The 26,083-nt window shown below is 37.3% G+C and overlaps 1 protein-coding gene, 1 long non-coding RNA gene and 1 pseudogene across 4 annotated transcripts in view; 1 reads left to right on the forward strand and 2 right to left on the reverse strand.

Moving 5' to 3' along the window:
* Nucleotides 1-2,880, reverse strand: part of CRB1 (crumbs cell polarity complex component 1) — a 151,035-nt gene extending 148,155 nt beyond the window's left edge. For all 3 annotated transcript variants that reach the window (XM_087930317.1, XM_087930316.1, XM_087930318.1), the window contains exon 1: nucleotides 2,653-2,880. In XM_087930317.1, coding sequence (XP_087786443.1) covers nucleotides 2,653-2,719 — 67 coding nt within the window. In that variant the 5' untranslated portion in view covers nucleotides 2,720-2,880. The remainder of the gene's footprint in view (nucleotides 1-2,652) is intronic.
* Nucleotides 1-21,495, forward strand: part of LOC148126203 (uncharacterized) — a 67,175-nt gene extending 45,680 nt beyond the window's left edge. Inside the window, exons 3-5 of the long non-coding RNA XR_015742957.1 lie at nucleotides 475-605; nucleotides 20,648-20,731; nucleotides 21,356-21,495. This is a non-coding gene — a long non-coding RNA (uncharacterized LOC148126203). The remainder of the gene's footprint in view (nucleotides 1-474; nucleotides 606-20,647; nucleotides 20,732-21,355) is intronic.
* LOC148126204 (uncharacterized) lies at nucleotides 10,717-11,825 on the reverse strand (annotated as a pseudogene).
* Nucleotides 21,496-26,083: the final 4,588 nt, after the last annotated feature.

Raw genomic sequence — 26,083 nt, forward strand, 5'->3', positions numbered from 1 at the left:
TGAGAAAAAAGGCAGGATAATACAGGTAGTCCTTGACTTACGACCACAGTTGAGCCCAAAATTTATATTGTTAAGTAAGGCATTTGTTAAGTGAGTTTTGCCCGGTTTTATGATTTTTCTTGGCTCAGTTGTTAAATGATTCACTGCAGTTGATAAGTTAGTAACCTGGTTGTTAAATGAATCTGGCTTCCCCATTGACGTTGCTTGTCCAAAGGTTGCAAAAAGTAATCACATCACCTTGGGACACAGCAACGGTCATAAATATGAACCTGTTGCCAAGCATCTGAATTTAGATCACCTGATCATGATGACTGATGCAAAGGTCGTAAGTGTGAAAAATGGTCAGAAGGCACCTTTTTCAGTGTTCTTGAATGGTCATTAAATGAACTGTTATAAGCTGAGGACTCCTTGTAATCTAAAAACACAAAAAAGAACTATGTCTAAAATTTAATTATATGCTCATTCTTCCAACAGGGTCCGTGACTTTCATCCCAAAGTCTTGTCCTGGTACTAGTTCTGCACTTTACACTCAGGTCCTATTGGGAAACAGATAGAGTTGGATGTCCTTCAGATACCCAAGTCTTGAGGCCCGAAAGGCTTTAAAGGTAAGAATTCACACTTTGAATTGCCAGCACCTAGTCTAGCTTTTCAGTGTAGCAGTGTTACATGAACAAATCAAAGTGCTTCGCTACAAGATGTGTCATTGTATTGCTGAGACTTCACTAATACAAACTTGAGCTCCTCTCTGAACTATCATTAGGCCACAGCAACCCCAGCAGACGGCCAAAAGAAAAAAGAAAGAAAGAAAGAAAGAAAGAAAGAAAGAAAGAAAGAAAGAAAGAAAGAAAGAAAGAAACCCAGATTAAAAGCATTGCTTTTCCACCTATCTTTCAAATCCTTTGACACATGAGCAGCTCTGGGTTCTTTTTCTTCCCTAACAGTTTCTATTCCATTTCCTTATTATGCATGAAATATAAGAACTATTAATTTCTTTTGTGAAATCATGCTTGAACTTGCTTTTTTCCTTTCCTATATTTTTTTCATTCAGTCTCATGTTTCTTTGACTGCAATTCCAAGGTCAAGGACTGTCTTGTTGTATTGATTATATATAAAATGCTGTGCTTGAGTTCTGGAGAATATAACATAGCATAAAGTAAAAGAAATAAACAGAAATTAAATGCTCTGGATGTTGCTACTGAATTAAGTGTTTAAAAAATTATAGAGACAGCAATGTTTATTCTTGTTAGTATTAACCTGAGAGGTGTCTGGTTAAATCTAAAAACAATAAACATTCCCTTCTCTGTAGTTTTTAAACACTTAAACATGGCAAATTACAGAATTAGAGATTTGGATAAGAGAAGTGTGAATCAGAATTAAGCATTTTAACTGTTTTTAAACTTTCTCTTTTAAAAGCTGAGAATTAAGAAGACAGAAAGTTATGAAAGAGACATAAATGGAAAAAGTTCACCATTATTGTCTTTTTTTCTTATCTTCTTCTTAGTTCAACCCTTACTATGTTTGGAAAATCACTGCTGGTAGAAATAAAAAAAATGTTAAACATTTTGGTAATACAGAACTCTTTGCTATTTTAGCTATCATCACACAATGTCATTTATATGAGAAAGTTGTTCAAAAAGTTATTCAGAATCATATTCTTTGTTTAAAGTTTTTCTTCTATTAGCTTATTTTGTTATCATGACGAACTGGTCTTAGCCAAGAGCTTTGTACCCAACTTATAAAACTATGTTAGCCCAACAATCTGATGGCTTCAGCAACAGAAGGTGACCCAGATTACAGGGCACTGAACATTAATGCCAAATCTTGTTTAACAGCAGCTGTTGTAAGCTTCTCTGATTAAGATTCACATTTGACAAGCACAAATCACAACAGCCTCTTCAAACACACACAGTTTTCAAACCTGTTCAGCAGATCTTTTCTTTCATAAACACACATCAATCTTGCCAGTTTAACCTCTTTTTATTTTTTACATCTTGTACATAGCTGTCATCCTTCTGACAAAATGATGAAAGAAGACAATTTTAAAAGCTTTATAAAAGATATTCTTCTGTAAAGCAGGAGTTTATTCAAATGGCTTCTCTAAAAAGACAAAAATAAAAAGAAGAATCAAGTGCATATGCTCATTTTGTCCTTCTAATGGGACATTATGTTTACAAAGCTGAAAGTAATCCTATAATATTTGAAACTTTTTTTAAAGAAGTCATTTTTGAGGGAGAGTTTTTTACAATATTTTATTGCTTTATTTATGACAAATCTAAGAATGAAACCCATCGAAAATAGATATTAGTAAATTGGAAAAGAAGGATATAAATAGAGGTAAACACAGAAACACAGAAACATAGGTGCCTTTTAAAATATTATTTTTGAAAATGAGTTTTTATAATGTTGCGTACATCTAAAAACACTTATGTTTGCATGAGTATTCCAGAACAACCATTTGTTTAAAACTTTGTCCTTTCTAATCAAAAATTTTGAACTTTAATAGCTCCCAAGCCACTATTTTATGGATTCATATAACCCAGAGTTTCCCTTAAAATATGTAAACTGCCTTCAAATATCTTTGCTGGAATAGTTTAGCTCTTGTCTTATACACAGGCCTTAAATAATGACAGGAGAAAGAGAGTTAATGCTTACTTTTTAAACTGAAGAGCAGCAAGAAATTGAGGTAGAAGAGAAGAAAATTAGTTCTTGACTGAGCCATATTATTCGTTCCAAGAGAACATCTTCTTTCAAAGTTTCCAGTTACACAGGGGATGGATGGTTATTGCTTTCTACTCCTGCCCCGAGTCCAGAAAGACAGTTAAGGGATAGGGTCTACTGTATCCCATCTCTGCTTCTGTCCCTTGCAGCATGAACAGCAAACCTGCAGAGTTCCATTTGTGCTTGCTAACATTTTATTCTTGCAGCACTGGGTGGTGACTCAAACCTGGTGCAGATTTTTCAGCTTAGTGGACTGGAGTCTCTCATGTCCCCTGTGGATTTAAGGACAATTGTGCTCCTGGACAGATAAAATGCCCTCAAACCATATCCACAAGTTCTCTTTTTCTCATAATAAAAGGCTCTTACGTATATTAGTTCTATTTTTTCTCCCAAATTATATAGCAATATCACATTGTAGGAGTATTAGCCCTTTATAAATTAAAGGGCAAAACAAGCTTTATCATTTCTTTGTAAATCTTAGCAATTATTACCTGATGTTAGTTTAGATCTCATAAAATAGAGAAAAATCTCTTAATGAACATGCCAACTTCACTAATATTGTGGATCATTCTTTTAGCTGAAAAAAAGACTAAAGCTTTATGAGAAAAATACTGTATGGTTTTATTAATATTACTTTTAGTCCAGAATAACATTAGGTTTGAGATTCAGATTTTAAGCCTCTGCTACAAGTCTTTGGAAATTAACTAAGTGGCATTGAACAAAGTGAAAAAGATTCAAACAATCATTCTCACTTAGAGCTAGACACCCGTTTATTGTGAATCCCCAACTGTATATCAGTAAAGATGATTCTTTAGAGTTTATAGTTTAAGATTTCCAAACCAAATTTCTCATCCAACACACCTAAGCAAATTTAGAAGTCAGGGGATCAAATAGTTTTCAACAAACAGGAAGCAGAGAGAAAGAATTATAGGTCTACCAATCTTGAAAAACTAGGTTAGGGACATGGGCAAAACCAGGCTAGATCATCATGAAGGAAATCTACATGGTCATTAAGTGTTGACACTGACTTGATAAAAAATAATTGATCAATCACTCTCACAATGAAGGAATATAAAAAATGCTTTTGTTTTTGCTCTTGTTACCGTCATGATGTTACTATCAAAATGATCAAGTTGTGGCCTATATCAAATTATTCACAATAGTTAAAAAGGGAGGGGGGGGATTTCTGAAGAATTATGAAAGGACGGCCTCAGTATAGACATTAACATGTTGGTTTTACGATGATGGTTACTTCAGTTGGTTATTCACATCCCGGTCACATCACATCTGGACAATTGCAGTGCGCAATTGTCATGGGTCTGCCATTAAAGACCATCTGGAAGTTGCCACTTGGAAGGTTCAAAAGACAACATATGGCTCCCTGTATCCTTGTATCCTTGTATCACTGTTGCTATATGCCAGGAGGACAAAAATAACTGGAGATAGGCTGTCCCGCAGATAATCAGACCGTATACTACAAAGAGCTTATAAGTGATGACCAGCATCTTGAATTGACCTGGAAGCTGTGGACTGGTTCATATTTTATTTTATTTTTTAAATATAGTTTATTAATTTTTACAATTAAAACCAGTCACAATAAATACACAAATAAGCAAAAGAAGGAAAGAAAGAAAAGAAAGAAGAGAGAAGAGGAAGAGAGGGAAAGAATTTTAAGAAAAGAAAGAAAGAAAGAGGTTACAGGATTAAAAGTATTCTTATTTTAACAGTTTAACTGGTTCATATTTTAATGTGGGCTGCTGAATGAATTGCTTAAAAAAATTACATTGTTGATATTGTTGTGTTGTGATTGGAAGGACCAATCCTGTTAGGAACTTTGAATCTGATGACTGTTAGATCGTGGATTGACGTCAGAACCAGGAAACGTTAATCTGATGGGCAAGCCAGTTAATTAGCACGTTACTACAAAGAGCTCTGTCTGTTTGAATTTCAAAGGGGAGTCCTAACAGTTTTGCCTGCAGTTTTGAATGAGGACGTTACTGCAAAGAGCTCTGTCTGTTGGAATTTCGAAGAGGAGTCCTAACAGTTCCTGTCAGCAGTGATAATAAATATTTTGAATGAGGACACATTTGATTTGCAGGACTGGCCTGAACCTTCAACCTCCTCTGCTTCTCAATCAGGTTATCAGCCGGGAACGGCTGACAATGAGGAACTTATGGAGACTTCAGGTGAAGGTAATAATTTAGATGATTGCTGGGTGGATGTCAGAAGCAGGCGTCTCCTTACGAGAAGAAACCAACGGGAGCACAGGAGGAGGGCAGATCAGTAATTAGACTAATTATATGCTGCTCTATAAAGGGAGAGAGATGACTTTGCACATTGTCCGGAACAAAGTGTTTGTTTGCAAGGAGAACCGAAGATTTTGGCTTGGAGGATTTAAACCTGAAATATCTTGTTGGGACTTGGATTTATTTCGTTGGAACTAATAACTTGGACTATCTGGTGGAGGCTATCTACAGCTGTTATCTGTGAAGATTCCTGTTTGCTGCCTTTATTTGCGAGGACTGCTGCTTTCAGCCTTATCTGTTTATTTTGGAAGGTGGGACATAACATTGTTGGATATATTTTATTGATTAGTTTCATGCTTATCTACATATACTCATGTTTTGGATGAATTTTGGTAGTTAAAACCTCAGTATGTCACAATATGATTATTGATCTAGTCTATCAACTGCTTCAAGTGCAATTTATTTGTGAAGAAAGTGTTATATCAATAATTTACTGAGTTGTGACCTTTGTATGTTGCTTCTGAATATCAGCTCCAGAGGCATGATAGCAGGAAGGAGATACATTGCTCTTATCCTCAAAGTAACTAACCAAAAGGAAACAGAACAAAGCAAGCCTATCTTTGTCTTTACTTTCTTTTTTATGAAAAGCATTCTTAAAAATTTAAAAGTTTGAGTACAGTATTTATATAAGAAAAATGTATAAATCCTTCTGTCTATTTTATTATTTTTCATCAGTAATCCACTTGCAAATCCAAAGGCAATATTTTGGTAATGATATTTGCATGAAGACAATATAGAATTGCAGTGCTATTTGACCTTCATAGATTTTGGAATCAATAATCATGTTGGAGGTTCCACTTCAGCTTACTTGGTTCAATGTCTTCACGTAGCAAGATGGACCTTTTTACTGTCCTCTGGACTCTTATAACTCTGATTGCACCTCTCATGATGATTGCAATTTCCTATCTATTTCTTGCTTTGATAATCCATCTAATTATGCTTAATTTTCATCAGGCTGCCAAAATATTAGACATCCAATATATTTCTCCCTCACCCCTCCCCAAATTTAATTCCTGGACTTCAAAATGCCTGATTATCTCAACTACTTGAGGAAGAAGTGAATTTTATTCCACTAGTGATTTCTTGATATAACTATTACAATTTTCATTGCATATGTGGAGTGCTTCTAAATTATGGGAAGCATGTCAAAATAATTCAGATTTTACATATTCATTCAGTTATTATCAAAAATGACAAGAACACCTTTGCCGAAGGATTGTATTTCAGGTACATAATCCTTTTCTTGTATTAACTTCATATCAGTTCTTTGAATAGGTTAGGCTAAAAGATAATATTGACTTCTGAATGTCAAAATTGAGTTGAGTTTTGAAAGCATATACACAAATAAAATCTGGCAATCTGCTCCTATTTTCTCTATCCTTGTGTCTGCTCAGATTTCATCCAGAATTATGGAACCTGTAATCTCATTTTTATGGGATCTTGAGTTTTGAGAATTCTAACAATCACACTGAGTTGTATACTTATTGTATACTAATATTCATTTTTCTTTATGTCAATTGCAATAAAATATCAGATTTATTATCCTTTTTTCTGACTGTAAATGGAATAGGAAGTGCCAAAAATTTCACAGTGATGGGCAAGTCAAATGTTTAACAAACAAAACAATTTATAGCATCCTTGTGGGTATTTCTCTAGGTTCAACTTCAGTGCAGATAAAGAGCATCCACACAGCATGAGAATCATCTACTGTAGAGAGAATTGACTGGAGGAAGGTTGCCCTTAAATCACAACTCTGTTTCCTGCAACAGAGGAAATACACCAAAGGCAGAACTTTCTTCAAAATGGGCTCATTAAATTATTTTTATTAAATACAATGTCCTGAATGAAAATAAAGCTGCTTCCACTGCCATTCAGTTTATCACATTTACCTAACTATTGGCAATTGGATTGTTTCTCAGTCACCTTCTCCTTACTCTCTGAACACATACCTTACGATGGAGAACTTTATGGTCTAAAATATGACAGGCTACAGTCCTATAGTCACCTGTATTTTAATCTATGCACCACATACTATCAGAGGTGGGCTTCAAAAATTTTAGCAATGGGTTCTCTGCCTGGTTGCTGGGTGGGCGTGGCTGTGGTGGTCATGGCCTAGTTGGCTTCCTGCACCATGGCATGGGGGGGGCGGTGTTTTTGCCCTCCCTTGGCTTTGAAGGCTTTCCTCAAGCATCTGGGAAAGCAAAAATGGCCTCCCCAGGCTCTGGAGGCTCTCTGGAAGCCAGAAATGGGCCCATTTCCAGCCATCCTGAACTTCTGGGACACCTGTTTTTCACCCTCTCCGAGCTCCGTTTATGCCCTACACTTGCCTGCATCCAAAATGGGTCGCGTGGAGACTCCTGGGAGGGGCGGGGTGGGTGGGTGGGGCCAGCCAGGAGTGGGATTTGGGGGTTCTCCAAACTGCACAGAATCTTAGCTAGGGGCTCTCCCGAGCCCCTGCGAACTCCCAGCAGCCCTATTGATAAGTTTCCTGCACTGCAGGAAGAAACCAACCAATTTCCAACTAGATACTGCAGGAATATACGGGAAGCACCCTAATTCAATTGAGTGTACAATTTGGGTACCCTTTTCTTTGTTGCGTTCCTGCACATAAAGGTAGTCCTTGACTTACAACAATTCATTTAGTGACTCTTCAAAGTCACAATGGCACTGAAAAAAGTGAGTAATGACCGTTTTTCACACTTACGACTATTGAAGCATCCCCATGGTTACATGATCAAAATTCAGACGCTTGGCAATTGACTCATATTTATGATGGTTGTAGTCATGTGATCACCTTTTGGGATCTTTGACAAGCAAAATCAATGGAGACAAACCGTACTCAACGAGAAGTCCTTAATGTATCTAAGTCTACATGGAGGGAAGTAAGAAGTGGAGTGCCACAAGGTTCCGCTTTAGGCCCAGTACTCTTCAATATCTTCATAAATGACTGAGATGAGCAAATAGAAAGGGAACTTACCAAATTTGCAGATGATACTAAGCTGGCGGGAATAGCTAACACCCAAGGAGATAAGCTCAAGATCCAGATGGATCTTGATAGACTTGAACACTGGGCCCTATCTAACAAAATGAAATTCAATGTAGAGAAAAGTAAAGTCCTACACTTAGGCAAGAAAAATCAAAAGTACACACATAGACTGGGTGAAACCAGGCTTAATAGCAGCAACTGTGAGAGGGACCTTGGAGTCTTGGTGGATAACCAGCTAAATATGAGCTAGCAGCATTCAGCAGCAGTCAAAAAAGCTAATGCAATCCTGAATTGCATTAACAGAGGGATACAATCAAGATCAAGTGAGGTACTAATACCACTATATAAAGCCTTAGTAAGACCACACCTAGAGTACTGTATCCAGTTTTGGTCACCACACTATAAAAAAGATGTTGAGACTCGAGAAAATGTTCAGAGAAGAGCAACCAGGATGATTAGGGGACTGGAGACTAAAACATATAAAGAACATTACAGGAACTGGGCATGACTAGTGTAGTGAAGAGAAGGACCAGGGGAGACATGAGATAGCAGTCTTCCAATATTTGATGGGCTGCCACAGAGAGGAAGGGGTCAAGCTATTTTCTAAAGCACCTGTAGGCCAGAGAAGGAATAATGAATGGAAACTGAACAAGGAGAGATTTAATTTGGAACTTTCTGGCAGTGAGAACAATCAACCAATGGAACAGCTTGCATTCAAAAGTTATGGGAACTTCATCACTTGAGATTTTCAAGAAGAGATTGGACTGCCATTTGTCAGAAATGGTGTAGGGTCTCCTGCTTAGGCGGCGGGGTGGGGGTGGGGTTGGACTAGATGATTTACAAGTTCCTTTCTAACTCTGTTAATCTGTTAATCCAAGAAGCCAGATTCACTTAACAGCCAGGCTGCTAATTTAACAACTGCAATGATTCACTTAACAACTATGGCAAGAAAGATGTAAAATGGGACAAAATTTACTTAACAATTGTCTCGCTTAGCAGCAGAAATGTTGGGTTCAATTGGGGTCATACATTTTTTAGATTAGATTAAATTACATTCAACTTTATTGTCATTGCCATGGATACAGGCAACAAAATGCAGGTAGCATCCAACCAGAAATGCAAAACAACAGTAAAATATAAATACGCAAGGCATCTATGAATATGTCAATGGAAAACACAACAAAATGTATGTACACGAGCACACAAAGATAAGTGTGACTGCACATATATGAACATATACAACTGTACAAAATGTTTATGGACACATTCAATATAAATACAAATGCACAGAGAATTATACAAAATACCTCATATATTATCAAGGGAAGCATCAGCATATGTGTGGGGACAAATTTGAAGTCTAGATATATAACTTCAGAATGTAGGGTTAATACCATTAGCCATAAAAGAGAATTCTGTTGGCTCTTGTTTTAGATGGTTTAGTTAATATTCTTCAACGTCCTGCCAATGAATTACTTAGCCACAATTGCAATCTGTATTGATAATCTTCTCTCTTGTGACAATCTGTCATTTTCCCCCACAACAACCCACCTGTGAGATAAATTGGGCAGAAAGAGAATGATTGAGTGAGCTTCTATGGCTGAGGATGAGCCTGGGACTCCCTGATGCCAATTTATACCTAAGCATTATACAACCCTGGTTCTACACCTGACAGTTCAGGGAAAAATACTGGAATGCATCTTTCTTTTCTGAGAAATAAACATTAGCGATACTTGCCATTGGCCAGGGATGTATTTTTTTTAATCTCTAGACCTGAGATAACATGGGACTTGGTCATAGAAGAAACTGCTTTAAATTATTTTTTTATCATCAATCCATTAATTATCCTCATTGGCTGAAACTCTCCATGGTCTTCCAATTCTACTGAAATAACTGGATCCTTCTGCATGGAAAGAGTCTGCTCCATCACTGCGCTGCATTCCCTCCTGGTATGAACACATATGTTGTTCAGTCTAGGTTGAAATGACATTCAAGATAAATGACTAAAAGCCTGGAAACCAAGCTGCTCTCAAGATGGATTCAGCTCAGTAAGCCACTGTCATTTAAACTGTTATTTTTATAAAGGAATCTCCTTTTTCAGTTTTTGGCTTGTGCTTACTCTGTAGTATTTCTCACAGAACTGTCTTTCATTCTTGATCCTTTTATACAGGGACTGATCTTGAAATCCTCTTCATGGACTTATGTGATTTCTCACTGAGTTATTCCAAAATTGATCACTGATGAAATTATTCCTTGTCATGTATTAATTTTATTTGGCTTGAATCAGGTTTAATTTAAGTTGAATGGCAAATATACAATATTGCTATATGAATATTTTAGCCTTTATACTATCAAATATTAAAATTAGACAAGCACTAATCATTAAATGTGAAAGTCAGAGTAGCATAATCTTTAAGTTAGACTGGGATCAGAGAAATTCTGCTTCAAATCCCCACTTGACCAATGAGATCACTTTGGGACTTCAGATGAACACAGAGCAAATTAATTCACCACTTCATTATGTGAATACAACAAAGGCAGGCTCCCACTAATTCTGCTTGATGTTCTCAAAGCAAATATATACAGTAAATATAGTTGTTGTTATTATTATTATACACAAAAAGCAACAGTGTACACAGCAAACGAGATGACTATGCTGGGTTTCGTATCACAAATTACTAGTCGAACATTTCCCAAGCATTTAGGACTGTGTGATGTATCAGCGGATTATGCAAGCAGATCCCAGAAAGGTGGCCTTCTGCAGCTGACCAATGGTGAGCTTGTCAGCATCAATTGTTTTTAAGTGCTTGCCTAGGTCTTTAGGCATAGCACCCAGTGTGCCAAGCACCACTGGAACCACCTGCACTGGTTTATGCCAGAGTCTCTGCAGTTCAATTCTCAAGTCCTGATATCTGGTGATTTTTTCAAGTTGTTTCTCATCAGTTCTGCTGTCACCAGGTATGGCAATGTCAATGATCCACACTTTTTTCTTCTCCACAATTGTGATATCCAGGGTGTTGTGTTCCAAAACTTTATCAGTCTGTATTTGGAAGTCCCACAATAGTTTTGCATTTTCAACCACTTTTTCAGGCTTATGGTCCCACCAGTTCTTTGCTACAGGTAAATGGTAGTTGTGACACAAATTCCAGTGAGCCATCTGAGTGACTGTGTTGTGATGTTGTTTGTAGTCAGAGCGATTGTCTTACAACAGCTCAGTACGTGATCGATGGTTTCATCCGTTTCTTTGCAGAGTCTGCATTTGAGATCATCGGCAGATTTTTGTATTCTGGCTTTGATTGCATTTGTTCTGATGGCTTGTTCTTGGGCTGCAAGAATCAGGCCTTCTGTCTCTTTCTTCAGTGTTCCATTGGTCAGCCATAACCAAGTCTTTTCCTTATCTACTTTTCCTTGGATCTTTTCAAGGAACTGTCCATGCAGTGCTTTGTTACACCAGCTGTCAGCCCAAGTTTGCATTGCTGTTTTCCTATATTGATACTTGGTGTGCTGCATTTTGAGCAGCTTCCTATTGTTGACCTCCATCAAAGATGGTTCAACACTGTCTTTCACATAATTTGCCAGAGCATGTTTCTCTTCTTTGACTGTCTGCTTCACTTGCAAAAGTCCTCTGCTGCCTGCTTTTCTGGGCAAATATAGCCTATAACATCACTATATGGATGCAGCGTGCATATTATTATTGTTATTGTTGTTGTTGTTATTATTATTTCACTGAATACAACAATACTAACAAATCACAAAAAAATCCTACTTGCCTCTGGGGAGGGGAGTCTGTAAATATCTTACCTTTGAGAGGTCATCTATATATCCATACATATGGGGTTTTGACCCTGTGCAATAATTCAGCACCTGGAATTTTAGCAAGAACACAAATTGAAAGGTGGATTTGCTTGAATTCCACGGTAACTTGCCATACAAATGACATGCATTATGTAAGCTCAATGTTTTCTCCCCACCCACAAATATTCTCCAAATAAGAAAGGAAAGTCTGTTCTCTGATCATTTCAACTGATGGAAGAAGATGACTGATATAATATTTGTCTGAGGAATGCTAAACCTGATGTACTGGAACCACAATCATTTTGGAAGCAGGTTGAAGAACAGAAGATGACATGAATGCTAAGGATTAAAAGACAGGAGGGGGATCTTTGTTGCATTGCTAAATTCATCCTTAGGTGAGCTAGTTATGGTTATTGATACAGGGTGGTAATTAATCCGACCTGCCTCTGCTGGGTGGAGTGGAGACAGCAGTAGTAATCATGGTATCTTAAAATGAGATGGAACTCACTACCTTATAGCTCCCCCCAAATAGCTTGCCCATATGTCATAAAAATTACAAGGACAGCAAGTCTTCTATCGAGGAATACATGATGGAAACTTGGAGAGGTGGCAGCTGAGATGATGAAGTATGGGCTCAATTATTCTCATAGGAGAAAATCCATTGCTGAATGGAATTGGAAGAGGTATCAGATAGTTTAAACCAATGGTGGGATTCAATTTTTTTTACTACCAGTTCTGTGGGCGTGGCTTGGTGGGTATGGCAGGGGAAGGATACTGCAAAATCTCCAGTCAGAGATGGTATTGGCCGGTTCTCCGAACTACTCAAAATTTCCTCTACCAGTTCTCCAGAACTGGTCAGAACCTGCTGAATATCGCCTCTATGGTTTAAACCCATTTCTTGCTTGCTTTTAGGCTCAGATAGACTATCAGCTCAATATGAAATGAAGGCTTGAATTGGTTTGTTTGTTTTTGATTGAGTTGTCCCAATTGAGTTGTCCCAAAATCAAACTTTAATATTGAATGACCTCCCAAAGGTTAGCAGAGCCAAAAGCTTTTACTGGGCTAAATTGCCAATGGAACCGATGAAAGTCCTGTATGGCAGATAGTCTGGCAGGATGCCATTTTGCCACTCAAGCCATTAAGGCATCTACAATACTATGTTCTTCTCCTAGAGCACTGTTTTGCAGCCTCTTAAGATCTATGGAGTTCAACTCCCAGAATTCCCCAGCCAGCATGCAAACCAGAAAATGAGAGGAATACAGCTAGTCCTCAATTTACAACAGTTCATTTAATGATGGCACTGAAAAAAGTGACTTATGACTGAGTTTCACACTTACGACCATTGCAGCATTACCATGGCCATATGATCAAGATTCAGTTGCCTGGCAACTGACTCATATTTATGATGGTTGCAGTGCCCCAGGATCATGTGAACCCCTTTTGCGACCTTCTGACAAAGTCAATGGAGAAGCCAGATTCACTTAACAACCATGTTACTAACTTAACTATTGCAATGATTGCCTTTACAACTTTGGCCAGACAGATCATAAAATGGGGCAAAATTCACTTAACAACCTTAGCAACAACAGAAATTTGGGCTCCACTGTGGTCGTAAGTTGAGGACTAGATGTACTTGCAACAATTTTCTATTGGAGCCAAGACATATATTACAATATTTCCTAAAGGAAGCTATTAAGACCATAGATGTACAAAATAATCAATTAATGTCACTTGTCTCAAACAAAGGTTGAGACTGAGACAAATTAGAATCCAGTATTGCAGGCAAACTCTGCCCACAGCCTGGAGTTTGATCCTGATGGGGTTCAAGGTTGACTCAGCCTTCCACCCTTCCAAAGTTGTTAAAATGAGAACCCAGATTGTTGTGGGCAATATGCTGAATCTGTAAACAGCTCAGAGAGTGCTGTACAGCAGTGGTCAGGTTGCTGGCCATTGCTGTACAGCACTCTCTGAGCTGTTTACAGAAAATTTTGGTGGGCCGCAGAGAAATCTCACCCCCAGAGCACCCCCACAAAGCCAATCCAGGCTACACAGAAACACAAGGCTGCACTGCCCACATGACCCGTGGGAACCCTCCCCGCCCACTCACTCCTTACCTGGTAAACTTGCCTGCTAAATTGCTATTTTTCCTTTTTCCGACCATCATCTGTTCTGCTGTGCCAGGAGATTTAGATTAGCTAGGAAGCAGGAAATGGTTGGATTTCTTGCTTTCTAGCTAGTCTTTAGATCTTTGGCTCAGCACAGCCGAACCTCTCTTAGGACTGAAGGTTTGCTAGCAAGCAAATTCAGTGCAGACTCACGGCAAGCAAATTTGAGAGACTGAGCTAGCGGATGGCAGATAGAGAGATCATTGAATGATTCTGTGAGCAATTCAATCTGCCTGCTTTGCCTGATTTGTGGTAAAAGTTGCTCTTTTTTTATAAAAAATTCAGTATTTATATAAATATTTATATTTACATACAAGCCATGCCCAGCCAGTCACGTGACCACCAAGCCACACCCACAAATTAGGCCATGCCCACAGAACCAGTTTGTGGTCCCTGGGATCTAAAATTATGAGTTTGGTTGTCCCTGAGGTCCAAAAGTTTGGCAGCTCCTGCTGTAAAGCACTAAGGATGGGAATAAGTCTAAGTACTGTTGCTATTGCTTTTGCTATTAACTGCTATGTTTGGAAGAAAGCTCATAAGAGTATGCAGCATGTTACTGAATGGACAAAACCTTATGTCCTGGAACATCTTGACTGAGTTACTACATATGTGTAGAAACCACAGATTCTATCTCAATATAAATCACAGAGGAAGAGGAAGAGTCAAGGAAAAGTGACTTTCATTATTTTGTTCATATTTTGCAAACGTGGCACCTCCAAATGTTTTCATAGGTGTTCATTAATCATACTCATTACCATACATCTGAGAGCAGTATCTATACTTGCATTTCCTTGTCACACTTGTACAAATAAGATATCACTAAAGAGCATTTTATGCAGACATAATACGTATCTTATGCATTTTTGTAGCTCTCATTTTCATTTATATTTACTTACATGTCATTGTGCATGACCAGATCAGGAGGTTTACCTTAAATGCAAGCAGCTATAGCCAATACTTGGACAAAGCAACAGAAATATTAGTATGAATTAAGTTATTAGCAAGTTCAGACATAGGTAAAATAATTCTCTATGCACCACTGTCACAGAAATCACTGTGGCTATCTCTATGTATGAAGAGCTGCATTCAAATAGATTCTATGTATCTGGCTAGCAACTTTATTTGGGGGAAAAAAAGCCCATTTTTTTACTTAATTTAAGCAAGAGGGACAGCAGCTAACAAGTTAAACAAGCAAACAAATAAATTTGAGAGAGAGAGGGAGGGAGAGGGAGAGGGAGGGAGGGAGAGAGAGAGAGAGAGAGAGAGAGAGAGAGAATATGAGTTAAATTTGGAAGACTAGTTCATTTCAGACAGATTAGCAAGCAAACACTAAAGACTTCTCTTTTTGTGTCATCTATTATTGGAGATTGGCAACTATCAATGTTATTTTTTTTTTTAATCCACTGATGGATTGGAAAATGTAGTGTGCAAGTTCCATTCCCTTCTGCATCACTATTGCACTGCCAGATGGATATATGTAATCCCTGCCACTGTATATGCCAGTACAACAGTTTTATTCAGTTCCACTTGTAGTTGCTACTGATAGCACAGTACCCCAAATAGGTAGAAGAAACCTTAGTTACAGGAAGCATTATTTACCAAATCCCAAAATTGTCTTTGAAAATAACTACTATTTTTGCAAGGAGTAGTATTTCCCATATATCTGTGGCTAGATCTTACTACTACCATATATAGCTGTTTATTTGACAAACTTCATATCCATTCTATCTAATGGCTATTCCACATCCTAAAGCATGACCCGAGGACAGACACTCTACATAAAGAAGTGGTTCTCTGACATATACTCAATATAAACTTAAAATAAATTGAGTTCATTGTGTGCCTCTCACTCAGATGGAAATTCAGCTTCTTTCTGGCTTTGCAGTCTGAATTACAAAATTACCCACCAGCAATAAATAAATAAATAAATAAATTTCAGTCATCTGAAATTTATTGGTCATCTGTCTTGTCTTTCCATGTTTCTAGTATCTACTTTCATTATTTTCTGCTTGGGGAAAAGGAATCTTCCTTCTTGTCATCAGAGATGCTAACCAGTGTTGCCCTCAACCAGTTACTGCCAAAAAATATTTGGAACCAGATCTCCCATTCCTCTCAATGCTTAGTCCTAGAGAGGAATGATTTATAATTATTGTTTAATATGCTGGCAGTTTATAGGACAGGAGCTGTCCTATTTCTCATATAGTGAAAGAGAGAGAGAGAGAGAGAGACAGAGAGAGAGAGAGACAGAGAGATATATATTTGGAAGACTGACTAACTCTTCTTCCACTTTATTTTCTCTAATGAGGAGCTCTCTTATCTTTAAAACTCTGCAGTAAACCACTATTATTACTTGATGAAAAAATTCATAAGACACTCAGCCGATTGGTATACATACATATATATGCTTGTGTGCATACACATAAAAACATAAGCACTGAACCACTGGATCAGATCCTCGGCCCATCTAGTCTGACCAACTGCACAAGGAAGTCCACTAGCCTCCCAGAAGAAGGCCTTTAGAGACAGTCACAGTGTCGTGAAAGCTAATGGCTATTGATCTCCAAGATTTCATAACCTGGCCCAACCCTTTTTTGAAAGCAGCCAAACCAGCATCACATCTTATGATAGTAAATTCCAAAGCTGAATTGTACATTAGGTAAAACAAAACAAAACAACAAAAATATTGCCTGTCCTGATTGTTCTAGGATACAATTTCATTGGATGACTTCTTGTTCTAGAATTTTTGGTTCTAGTTCCCGTACTGTTTCTTTAGTCCCTAATATGCTGTTGGCCTTTTATTTTAAGCAGGTGCACATTGTGTGGACACCTTCATTGAACCTTTTACCATAATTTCAAAATCTCTTTCCTCATCAGGTAACCCTAGCTCTGATCCTATTAGTTTGAGCAGTTAAAATTTTGGCAACCCAAGCATATGTGTGTGTGTGTGTATGCATACATATATGTTTGTATTAGAAGGATTATGGACATGTGTCATGGTTTTGTCAGTTCCTGGTTCAGAGGAGAAGGGGGAATTGGAATTGGGACTATCAGATGAGGAGGACACAGTCCCTTCTGAATGAGATGAAAGTCCGGGGGCCAAGGATGAGAAAGTCCCAGGGTGGTCTGGCAGCAGGGGTGCTGGGGGAGGTGGCTGACTGGACAGAGAACTGCTGAAGAAGTGGAGCAGCTGCAGAAGAGATGACAGGCTCTATACCATCTCTAATGAGGAACAGCTTCCTCCCGCTCAATCTGCAGGTGAGGATAGCAGAGTGGAGGGAAGCACAGAGGAGGTCAGCAAGGCTGCTTGTGAGGAAGCAGCCCCACCCACTTCTCACAAGGAACAACTGGGGAAGGGTGATCTAACCAGATGCTGGGGGAAGGTGTATTTGTCAAAAGCACTTGTTTTTTGGTGCACCTTCCTGGCTTTCCTGGATCTTGTTCCTTGAACTTTGGACTGTGTTTTTTTAATCTGAACCTTGGATTTTGCGTGTGGATTTTTGGCTCTCAAGCTGTCTTTGGTTGTTGGAACTTTGGTCTTGTGAGTATTGTTACTTCCCTCTTTGGCTCATGGGTCGGCTAGGGCCTAGTTTGTAGAGCCGGGGAATCTGGACTAAGGGAAACCTGAGGGCTGGTTCACCAAATGACCATTGGTGGATCCTTTGATTTTGTGGTAAGTGATCAATAAACAGACCCTACTTGACTTCTGCCTTGCCAGCATGACTTGGATCAGAACAACATGCATCCAAGTTCCTGCATTCAACTTGATCATTTCATCTCTGTGCAAAAAGCAGGACATATATCAGCAGATCTGCTTCTAATGTTTTAGTGGTTCGGGCTGGCATATGCATTCTTTGGAACCAATCTTTCTTCACTCCTGCCCTCTACTCTAAGTTTGCAACATGTCTGCCATGACCACAACCATTTAGGAAGGTATTATAATGCAGACATGTTACTCTTCACTATTATAATAGACATTCCAGAGCATTTCTATTCACGTTTTGCTACTGCTATTGTGGACTGCACACAAGAAGATTGGCTGGCATTTCTGAGCATTAATCCCTCCCTACTATAAAGTCTCTCTCAAAGAGAAATTTTGCTAATTGCATGGAAAAGGGCAACATTTTCCTTTTGGGAAGTGGTGTGTGAAAGGATTTCTTTTTTTGCTCATTCATAATCTGCGAAAACTCTGTGGCTGCGGTATGTACTGTTGGCAAGTTTGGAGAACAGCAACGGTGAGCAGTATATGGCTGATATTCTTGGCAAGTTCTAGATTATAAATACAAGGTAGTTTTCATAATACACCTTCCTATTGATCAAGCTTTTGAATCTGGCAATGAAAATAACAATGAAAGCAAAAAATCACTTTTGATTATGGCAAGATATAATAGAAATCAATCAATTGGGGCTTGAGGGTGTTGTTCAGGCAGTTTATGATCACCTTTCATAATAATCATTTGTAGTCTTCAGTATGCATATTCTCAAGTTTATGTGGGTCTGCAATACTTGCAAAAAATCAACATCTAATTATAACTTCCCTTTCCTGACCAAATGATCAAGAAGTGGTCTAGTCAATTGATGCTTTCTGTCCTGCCTGAGCTTTTCCCTCTGTGAAAGTAAATTTTAAAGAGTTCTCTTCTGATGCCAATTTGATATGGTATTAGGGTTTTTTTTACCTGACATTGATATTTATATGTTATGCTAGAATATCAATATCTGGGAGACCTGACAAATCAGGCATTCTTTCCAGTAAATTCTAAATCCATCCAATGCAAAATAATTTTTTTTAAATGATGAAATGCTGTTATTTATTATCTGCCAAACACAGTTCCACACTCGCAAATCGTTTGATTGCAACAACAGGACCAGCTAGAATGCAGTGCAATAGAACAATGTTACACTGTCATGATTTGATAGCCTAGGGGTGAGAGGCAGAGTTGATATCTGATACGATCTGTATCCCCATCTGGAATTTCCCATAAATATGTCAGTGTTTGTACAGTACAAATATAGGCATAGATGGAGGTGGGGGGTGGGGAGAGTAAAGATAACTAGGAAACCTCTCAAATTAATTTAAATGTCCAGACTTAGGAAATGGACAGAGTGAGGTTTGAAAATGTTCTAAACAAAAGATATTCTTTTGTTTCCTGTACAATTTTGTTACAACAGTAAATAGCACATTTTTGCAAAAACATCCAATGCGATGCAATGTAGCTACTCATTATTTCTCTCTCCTGCCTTTCCTCTTATAAAGCACGATAGGAAGATGGATGATGCATTCTGGTTTTAAAGATGTTATTCTGCCTTTTTTAATGCAAAGAATTCAAATGCAGTCAAAATAATATACTTAGGAACAATTCTCACCTGATGAACTTTTATGTAAAATAAGCTTTAGAATTACTGAACTGGAAGACTTCAGTTTGTTCATGCCCCCAAATATCCAGGTAAACACCTAAGAGGTCTGCCTCCAGAGGGAATTGAATCAAAAACGCACAGCAGGTACTTCAAGAGTGAAAAAGTGAAAAGTTATGACAGTACTCAGTATGCAGAAGAGACATTTTTTAAAAAGATCTGTAATTTTCAATATCTATTGTGAGAGATTTCAGTGCAAGCAGAAAAACTGACCTGTTTTAAGGGGCCAGGAAGAGCCACAATGTATCCTAAGAGGCAAAAAATATCTTATAACTCCTTTCTATTTGGGAATGAAAGAATGGAAAAACTTTTCTTTTGTTTCTACTATTTGTTTTCTCTTGCCCTTGCACTGTTGTAGAAGGCAGGGTTCAGTGAATATTTCATAGCTGCTTTGTTAACTGATTCTGTAAAAAAAAAAAGTACTATATGGTAATATTTTTTTTCTGGTGATGGATAGATGAAGCATCCAGGCTTCTACCAAGCTAATCAGTGAATGGGATTCAGTTCCTATTTTGAGGAGGGTACTGCCAGCTGCCAAGATTAGGCCACCAAATTTGGAGTTAGAAAAATTGAGATGATTACAAAAAAGCTAACTTTTGACTACCAGCACTAATAGTTATCCAGATTTTTTGCAGACCAGGTATAGCTAGACACGAATAAAGTTTGGAGAAACCACCTGCTAAAGACTGGATGATAGACAATAAATCTGCTCTTTTGCACAGGCAAATTGGTTGTTAAAACAACAAACTAGACTATAGCAGATTCTCCCACTGGATTGACTTTCAGGATGTCCAGAAATTAACAGTTCAGACTAAATTTTTGCACTGTTTCATGAATAATGTAACTCTGATAATCAGCTAATTGGTTAAAAAAATGTGGTTTTCTGAAAATGCCCTCTGACCACTGATGAAATCCATAGTACAGGCTTCATATCCAGGTAACTATGGAAACAAGAAGGTATTTATTTTCTTCTATTTTGTCAAATTGCAATCTGATTCTGGAATATATTTTCAGCTACTTAAGAGCTCATTTCTATTAGCTCCGCTGAATGCTCCAAATACTGATATTATGGTAATCAAATTGGATTTTAATGCAAGCCTTTTATAGAAATCAGTGCTGGGTTCAGAAGGTCTGAGATTTACCTTTTTAAAAGTATAAAGAAAAGAAAAAGGAACACAGGCCCACTGTCTGTAAGGATGCCTAGATGTACCCAGAACAAAGATAGAGAATGCACAGTTCTCTATAAATTGCTTAATTTCTAACTGCAGGAGGCCAGAAGCACCAATGGTGAAGGATACTGCAAGTTTTACTTCAGCAACTTTTAAAGGGTCACAGATTCTTCATCTGCTACAGTAAGTAGTATTGTAAGTGACATCTTAGTGATGCAATTATAGTGTTTTAGAACATGGCTCTACACTTCAGAGTAGCAAATATATCAGTTTTGTTTTCTGCCTAATTTGCTTCAGCTGTTGCAGCCAATCAGGCTGAATTCTGATTATTTAATCCAAATTATTATTTTTTGTGTGTTACTACAATTGGGCCCAAACTTTCTATTGTTAAGTGAGACAGTTTTTAACTAAGTTTTGCTCCATGTTATGACCTTTCTTTTTTTAAAAAAAATGTTATAACCTTTCTTGCCACAGTTGTTAAGTGAATCACTGCAGTTGATAAGATAGTAACACAGTTGTTAAATGAATCGGGCTTCCCCATTGATTTTACTGATCTAAAGGTGAACATGACCTTGGGACCCAGCAATGATCATAAGTATAAGTCAGTTGCCAAGCATCTGAATTTTGATCATGTGATCATAGGGATGCTACAAAGTTCATAAGTGTGAAAAATGGTCATAAGTCACTTTTTTCAGTGCCGTTGTAACTTTGAATGGTCACTAAATGAAAGCCATATGTTGTTTCTTGTTTTCTATTTTGATTCTTCTCTGAATAGGTAATGGATCATATTACTCTTATTTCTTTCAGAGCTTTGCTGAAAAGGAACTGAGACTCCTTCCCTCAATGTCTGTTTCAATCTCAGGTTATAAGTAACTGCATTAATTTTTCTCTCACGCTTTACAATTTGTATTTCCTATCTCTAGTTTTTTTCACATTTACATTTGGTTAATAATTTCCTTAGATACCATACTGAGATTTTCTGTTATCCACCTGTTTCCTATCTGCATGCATACATACATACATACATACATACATACATACATACATACATACATATTTCCCATATATTTTTTCATGAAGACAAAAAACAAAGAATCCTACAGACTTTTTTTAAAAATGCATATAAGTCCCCTCCCATTTTTTAAAATCTTCACAAGAATCCTTTGAAATATATTAAACCAAGAGATCCACCAGACATGGTTGGTTATTTTAACTTTCTATTCTGCAATGGTTTATCTCAGCGTAATCATCAAACAGCTTGAAATGGGATGGTTCAGAAAAAGATGTACAGTTTCACTTTGTGGAATGTACATAAGTTCCATCAAGTTCTAGGAGATATATTCACCACTGAGCATGTTTAGGACTACATCTTGGGGGTGGGAATCAATGCTGTGCATAATGTTAAAAAGTTGATTTCTATTAACGTTCAGGCTGACATATTAATTTGATGTAGAGTGGAGATGTTTACCTACAACATCTGGCCATAAAATGATTAGAAGCAATTTTATGGAAATCAGCCACCATTTATGCACACATGTATTGTGCTATGATGAAAAAAATATTTTGATTAAATCAGGTAATTCTAAGAGTTCAAGAATATCAGGTTTCCAAAGGTGAATTATCATAGAAATTCCTGTCATGGTAATGGATCATTTAGCATTCTAACATTCGTTATTTGTACTCAAACCTTGAGGGGTGCTCAAACTGCAAATAAATACTGTTTTGAAGAATGTAAATTAGAGTCACACTGTTAATCAGTCTGACTTTAAAACCAGAATGCCTGCAGATTTTTTTTTTGCAGTAAACAAATTTGCTAAGTGACATTGTGCTTTCACATAAATCCATGTAATAGGCATTGGACATTATTTTTAAAAGTTTATTTTTACTTTATGAAACATCATAAATTAAAAAAAAAAAATTTAAATGTCAAAGCCAAGCACCATAATTTTGGATTTACCCTAAAAGGAGCAATGGAGGAGATTACAGTTCATTGCAAGACTCACATTTCGCTAACTTGAAATGGTATATACCTCTCAGTAGTTTTGTTTCATATTTACAACACACACAGAGAGAAGTGGGGAGCAGAGGTCCACCTCCTTCTTCTCTTTATCTGGTTCTCAAGATGCCTAGCTCATCTTGGTTCAATTTAAAAAATAGCTCTGGGAAAGCCAGTGGTGCAATTTTTAAAATTTGTTCCAATATACCTTATTTTAATGCTTAATTGGTACTTTATAAAGCACATTTACTTAGTCTGGCATACATTTGAATTAACTGAATATAAAGTGAAATAAATATCCTAACCCAATTTTAAGACAAAGAGGTGGAAACCCAAATTATTGTACTGCGTGAAGACATCCAAGTTTTTCCTTCTAGTCCCCAGAGACCTCTTATACTACCTAAAGCCCCCCAACCCAATCAAATCTCTTATCTTTTTCCAAGATAGAGATAAACCTCTTCCCAACTCTTCTGGATCATACAGAGAGATAGTTCCCTTTGAGATATGGAAAGTCCTTCTGTATTTAGAATGAGGACAGCGGTCTTTTGATACGGTGGAACCACTGGCTAAAGAGGAAGAGGAGGCAAGACAGTCTGGTGAGATTCTTGTAATATAGGTGATGCACAATAAAATATCTACTTGGGTCTATCCACAAGTGTTTCTAGTTGTTTGTGCCTGACATCTGCTCAATGTCTGAACCTTTTAAGGATGTATGCATATTACATAGCATCATAGGACATCCCTTTAAATATGCATGGTTTTACATTTGATTTATTTTAGCTGTATATATTGGTTTTACAATTGGTTGGTTGTTAAAGAAATCTAATATTTAATTACTATAATACAGTGGCTCAGTAAATGCCAAACAGTTCATAATAAGTGGGAGGATATAGATGTTTCGGGGAAAAACTGAACAATTTCATAGTATTTTTGCCCTTTTAGCAGGCCATGTTCTTAGAGGGAAAATACATTTAAAAATAGGGTCAAACATAACAAATTATTGAAACTTTTCTAGACTGGGTTGTAAGATTATAAATTTTGTGTGAGAGCTTGTATCCGTGATTTTCACTTACTGTTGTGTAGACCAGCCATTGGGCACTATAAATCATGGCTTATGGTTTCATATATTGTAGAAACCTGGCCAGTTCTGTGCATTGTATAACCATAACCTATGTTAAGAGTGAATGTCACCCTATGTCATTTCCCACAATAAAATAATAGAATGGAAGAAGTGATGGGGCTAGCAGAAATGGCAAAACTGATATTTTTAATTAGAAAAATATGCATCCAGGTTTTTTATACCAGGAAACTGCTTTTGAACTTTGTCCTCAAGAAAGAAAAAAAAATGAAATCTTGACTTTGGGTTTTGCTGATTAGTTTGCTGTTATAGAAATGGCTAGTGCTTGGTAAATTGGTAAATTAAAAAAAGTCTGCAATTCTATTTTGTATTTTGCTACACTAACAAAACCTGGAAGTCAATACTTTTTCCCCCTTTCCTATCTTACCCTTCACTTCTCCTTGTTCTTTTTTCTTTTCCTATTTCTCTACTATCTTTATTTTCATTTTCATTTTGTATTATGATAATCATATTTTTTAAGAAAGAATGAGCCCTGCCCACGTATGTTACTTGAGGTTACCCAGAAAAAATTCATTCTGGTGATGGAATGAAGACTCCAGATTTCTGTTATATATATAATCTATGTGGATATATATTTAAACACACTTGCAGATACATAATTTCTCATTATTGCGATGAGTGAGTTAAATTGGAGCTGTACAAAAAGTTTCAATTCTTACTTTCTTTTAAAAAGTAAAGTATAACTGGCAAGTTTTGTTAAAGATTCTTGGGTTTGTTACTATAATTGGATGTAATACAAGTTATCCTAGTAAAAAGATATTTGTGGACATTTGTCATATTTGTTTATATATTTGTACATATATTTGTATGCTGCCTCCAAAATTCAGGATAGTTTAAAGTACATCTTAAAATGTGTACAATATTAACAAATTACCCATCACAACTGAACCAAAAATAAGACAATAACTCCCCGTTGTGGTTGTTTCCATCATGACTACTGATTTTAGTTTTCTGTGATTTAGGAATATAGCAATAGTGGAGCATATTGCAATAAACTGATAAATTGCACCTCCTAGTGGGCGCACAATCTATTTCATACAGTTCTGTTTACAGTATATATTAGCAATTAGTTGGCAGAATTGTTAATATTTTAAAAACCGCCTTAATAACATAATGCACCTCATAATTCTAAAGTTCCAAGTATCTTAAAATTTGCATTTTCAATGGGATTGTAGGAACATACAGCAGAGTTTGCAGTAATAGTATGGCTTGCAAAGGATGCTCTGATATTTGTATTAATATCAGAAACACACCTACAAAATGCATTAACTTCTTTTGCAGGTTCAAGTTATGTTTAGAAGTTAACTAACAGCTGGCTGGTTTCATTGCTGTTGGCTGTGGAATAGCCGAGGCTGAATGCAAACAAGATATTCTGATGTCCTGAAAGAATGCCATCGCCATAAGTCATCATATCTTGACCTATTTACTCAAATAATTGAATGAAAAGAAAATAAATGGTCAGATCAAGACTTTTTCTTGTCACAATCAAGAAACACACACGTTCAGAATAATTCCAGGTTGATTTATTATAAAATGGGGCATGCAGAAAGTTGGACAGGCTTTCAAAATTCTATTATTGCACTCTACTACAACAGTTCTGGAATCCATATCATGCCTGTTTCTTGACCTTGCCTACTTCAGAGCTGGAAGGAGGGGGAGGAAAACTTCAGTTAACTCCTCGGTACCCGTGACCTGCAACAGGTAATCTTCGATTTATGACCAGAATTGAGTCCAAAATTTCTATTAAGTGAGACATTTGTTAAATGAATTTTGTTCTTCTTGACCCTGGCTTCCCTCTTGACTTTGTTGAGGTTGGTGAAATGAGGACCTAGATTGTTGGGGGCAATATGTTGACTCTGTAAACTGCTTAGAGAGCTGTGAAGCACTGTGAAGCGGTATATAAGTCTAAGTAGTATTGCTATTATTGTCACAAACTGAACCTCTCCTAAAACCACTTGGCCTTTATCTATGGTTCTTCCACACTCCAAAAGAACTACATCACACCCAGATGACATGAAACTTCTTCCACTCTTATTTTTTAGCCTCTAGGAGGAAGTCCCGCAGTGGTGAGCTTCAATTTTTTTTACCACCAGTTCTGTGGGCATGGCTTGGTGAGCGTGGCAGGGGAAGGATACTGTAAAATCTCCATTCCCATCCCACTCCAGGGGGAAGGACACTGAAAATCTGTACTCCCTCCCCACTCCTGGGGGAAGGTTACTGAATAATCCCCATTCCGTCTCCACTCCACTAACCTGCTTTCCAGCTCCGTTCTCTTGTGCAGGGGAACAAAAGGCCCAGCCAATCAGCTGGGACTCAGGAGGCAGAAAATAAATGGGGGCAGGGCCAGTCAGAGGTGGTATTTGCCAGTTTTCCAAACTACTCAAAATTTCTGCTACCAGTT

This window comes from Pseudonaja textilis, chromosome 3 (assembly GCF_049901715.1).
Source record: "Pseudonaja textilis isolate UNSWEBS1 chromosome 3, rPseTex1.2, whole genome shotgun sequence".
Classification (NCBI taxonomy): Eukaryota; Metazoa; Chordata; class Lepidosauria; order Squamata; family Elapidae; genus Pseudonaja; species Pseudonaja textilis.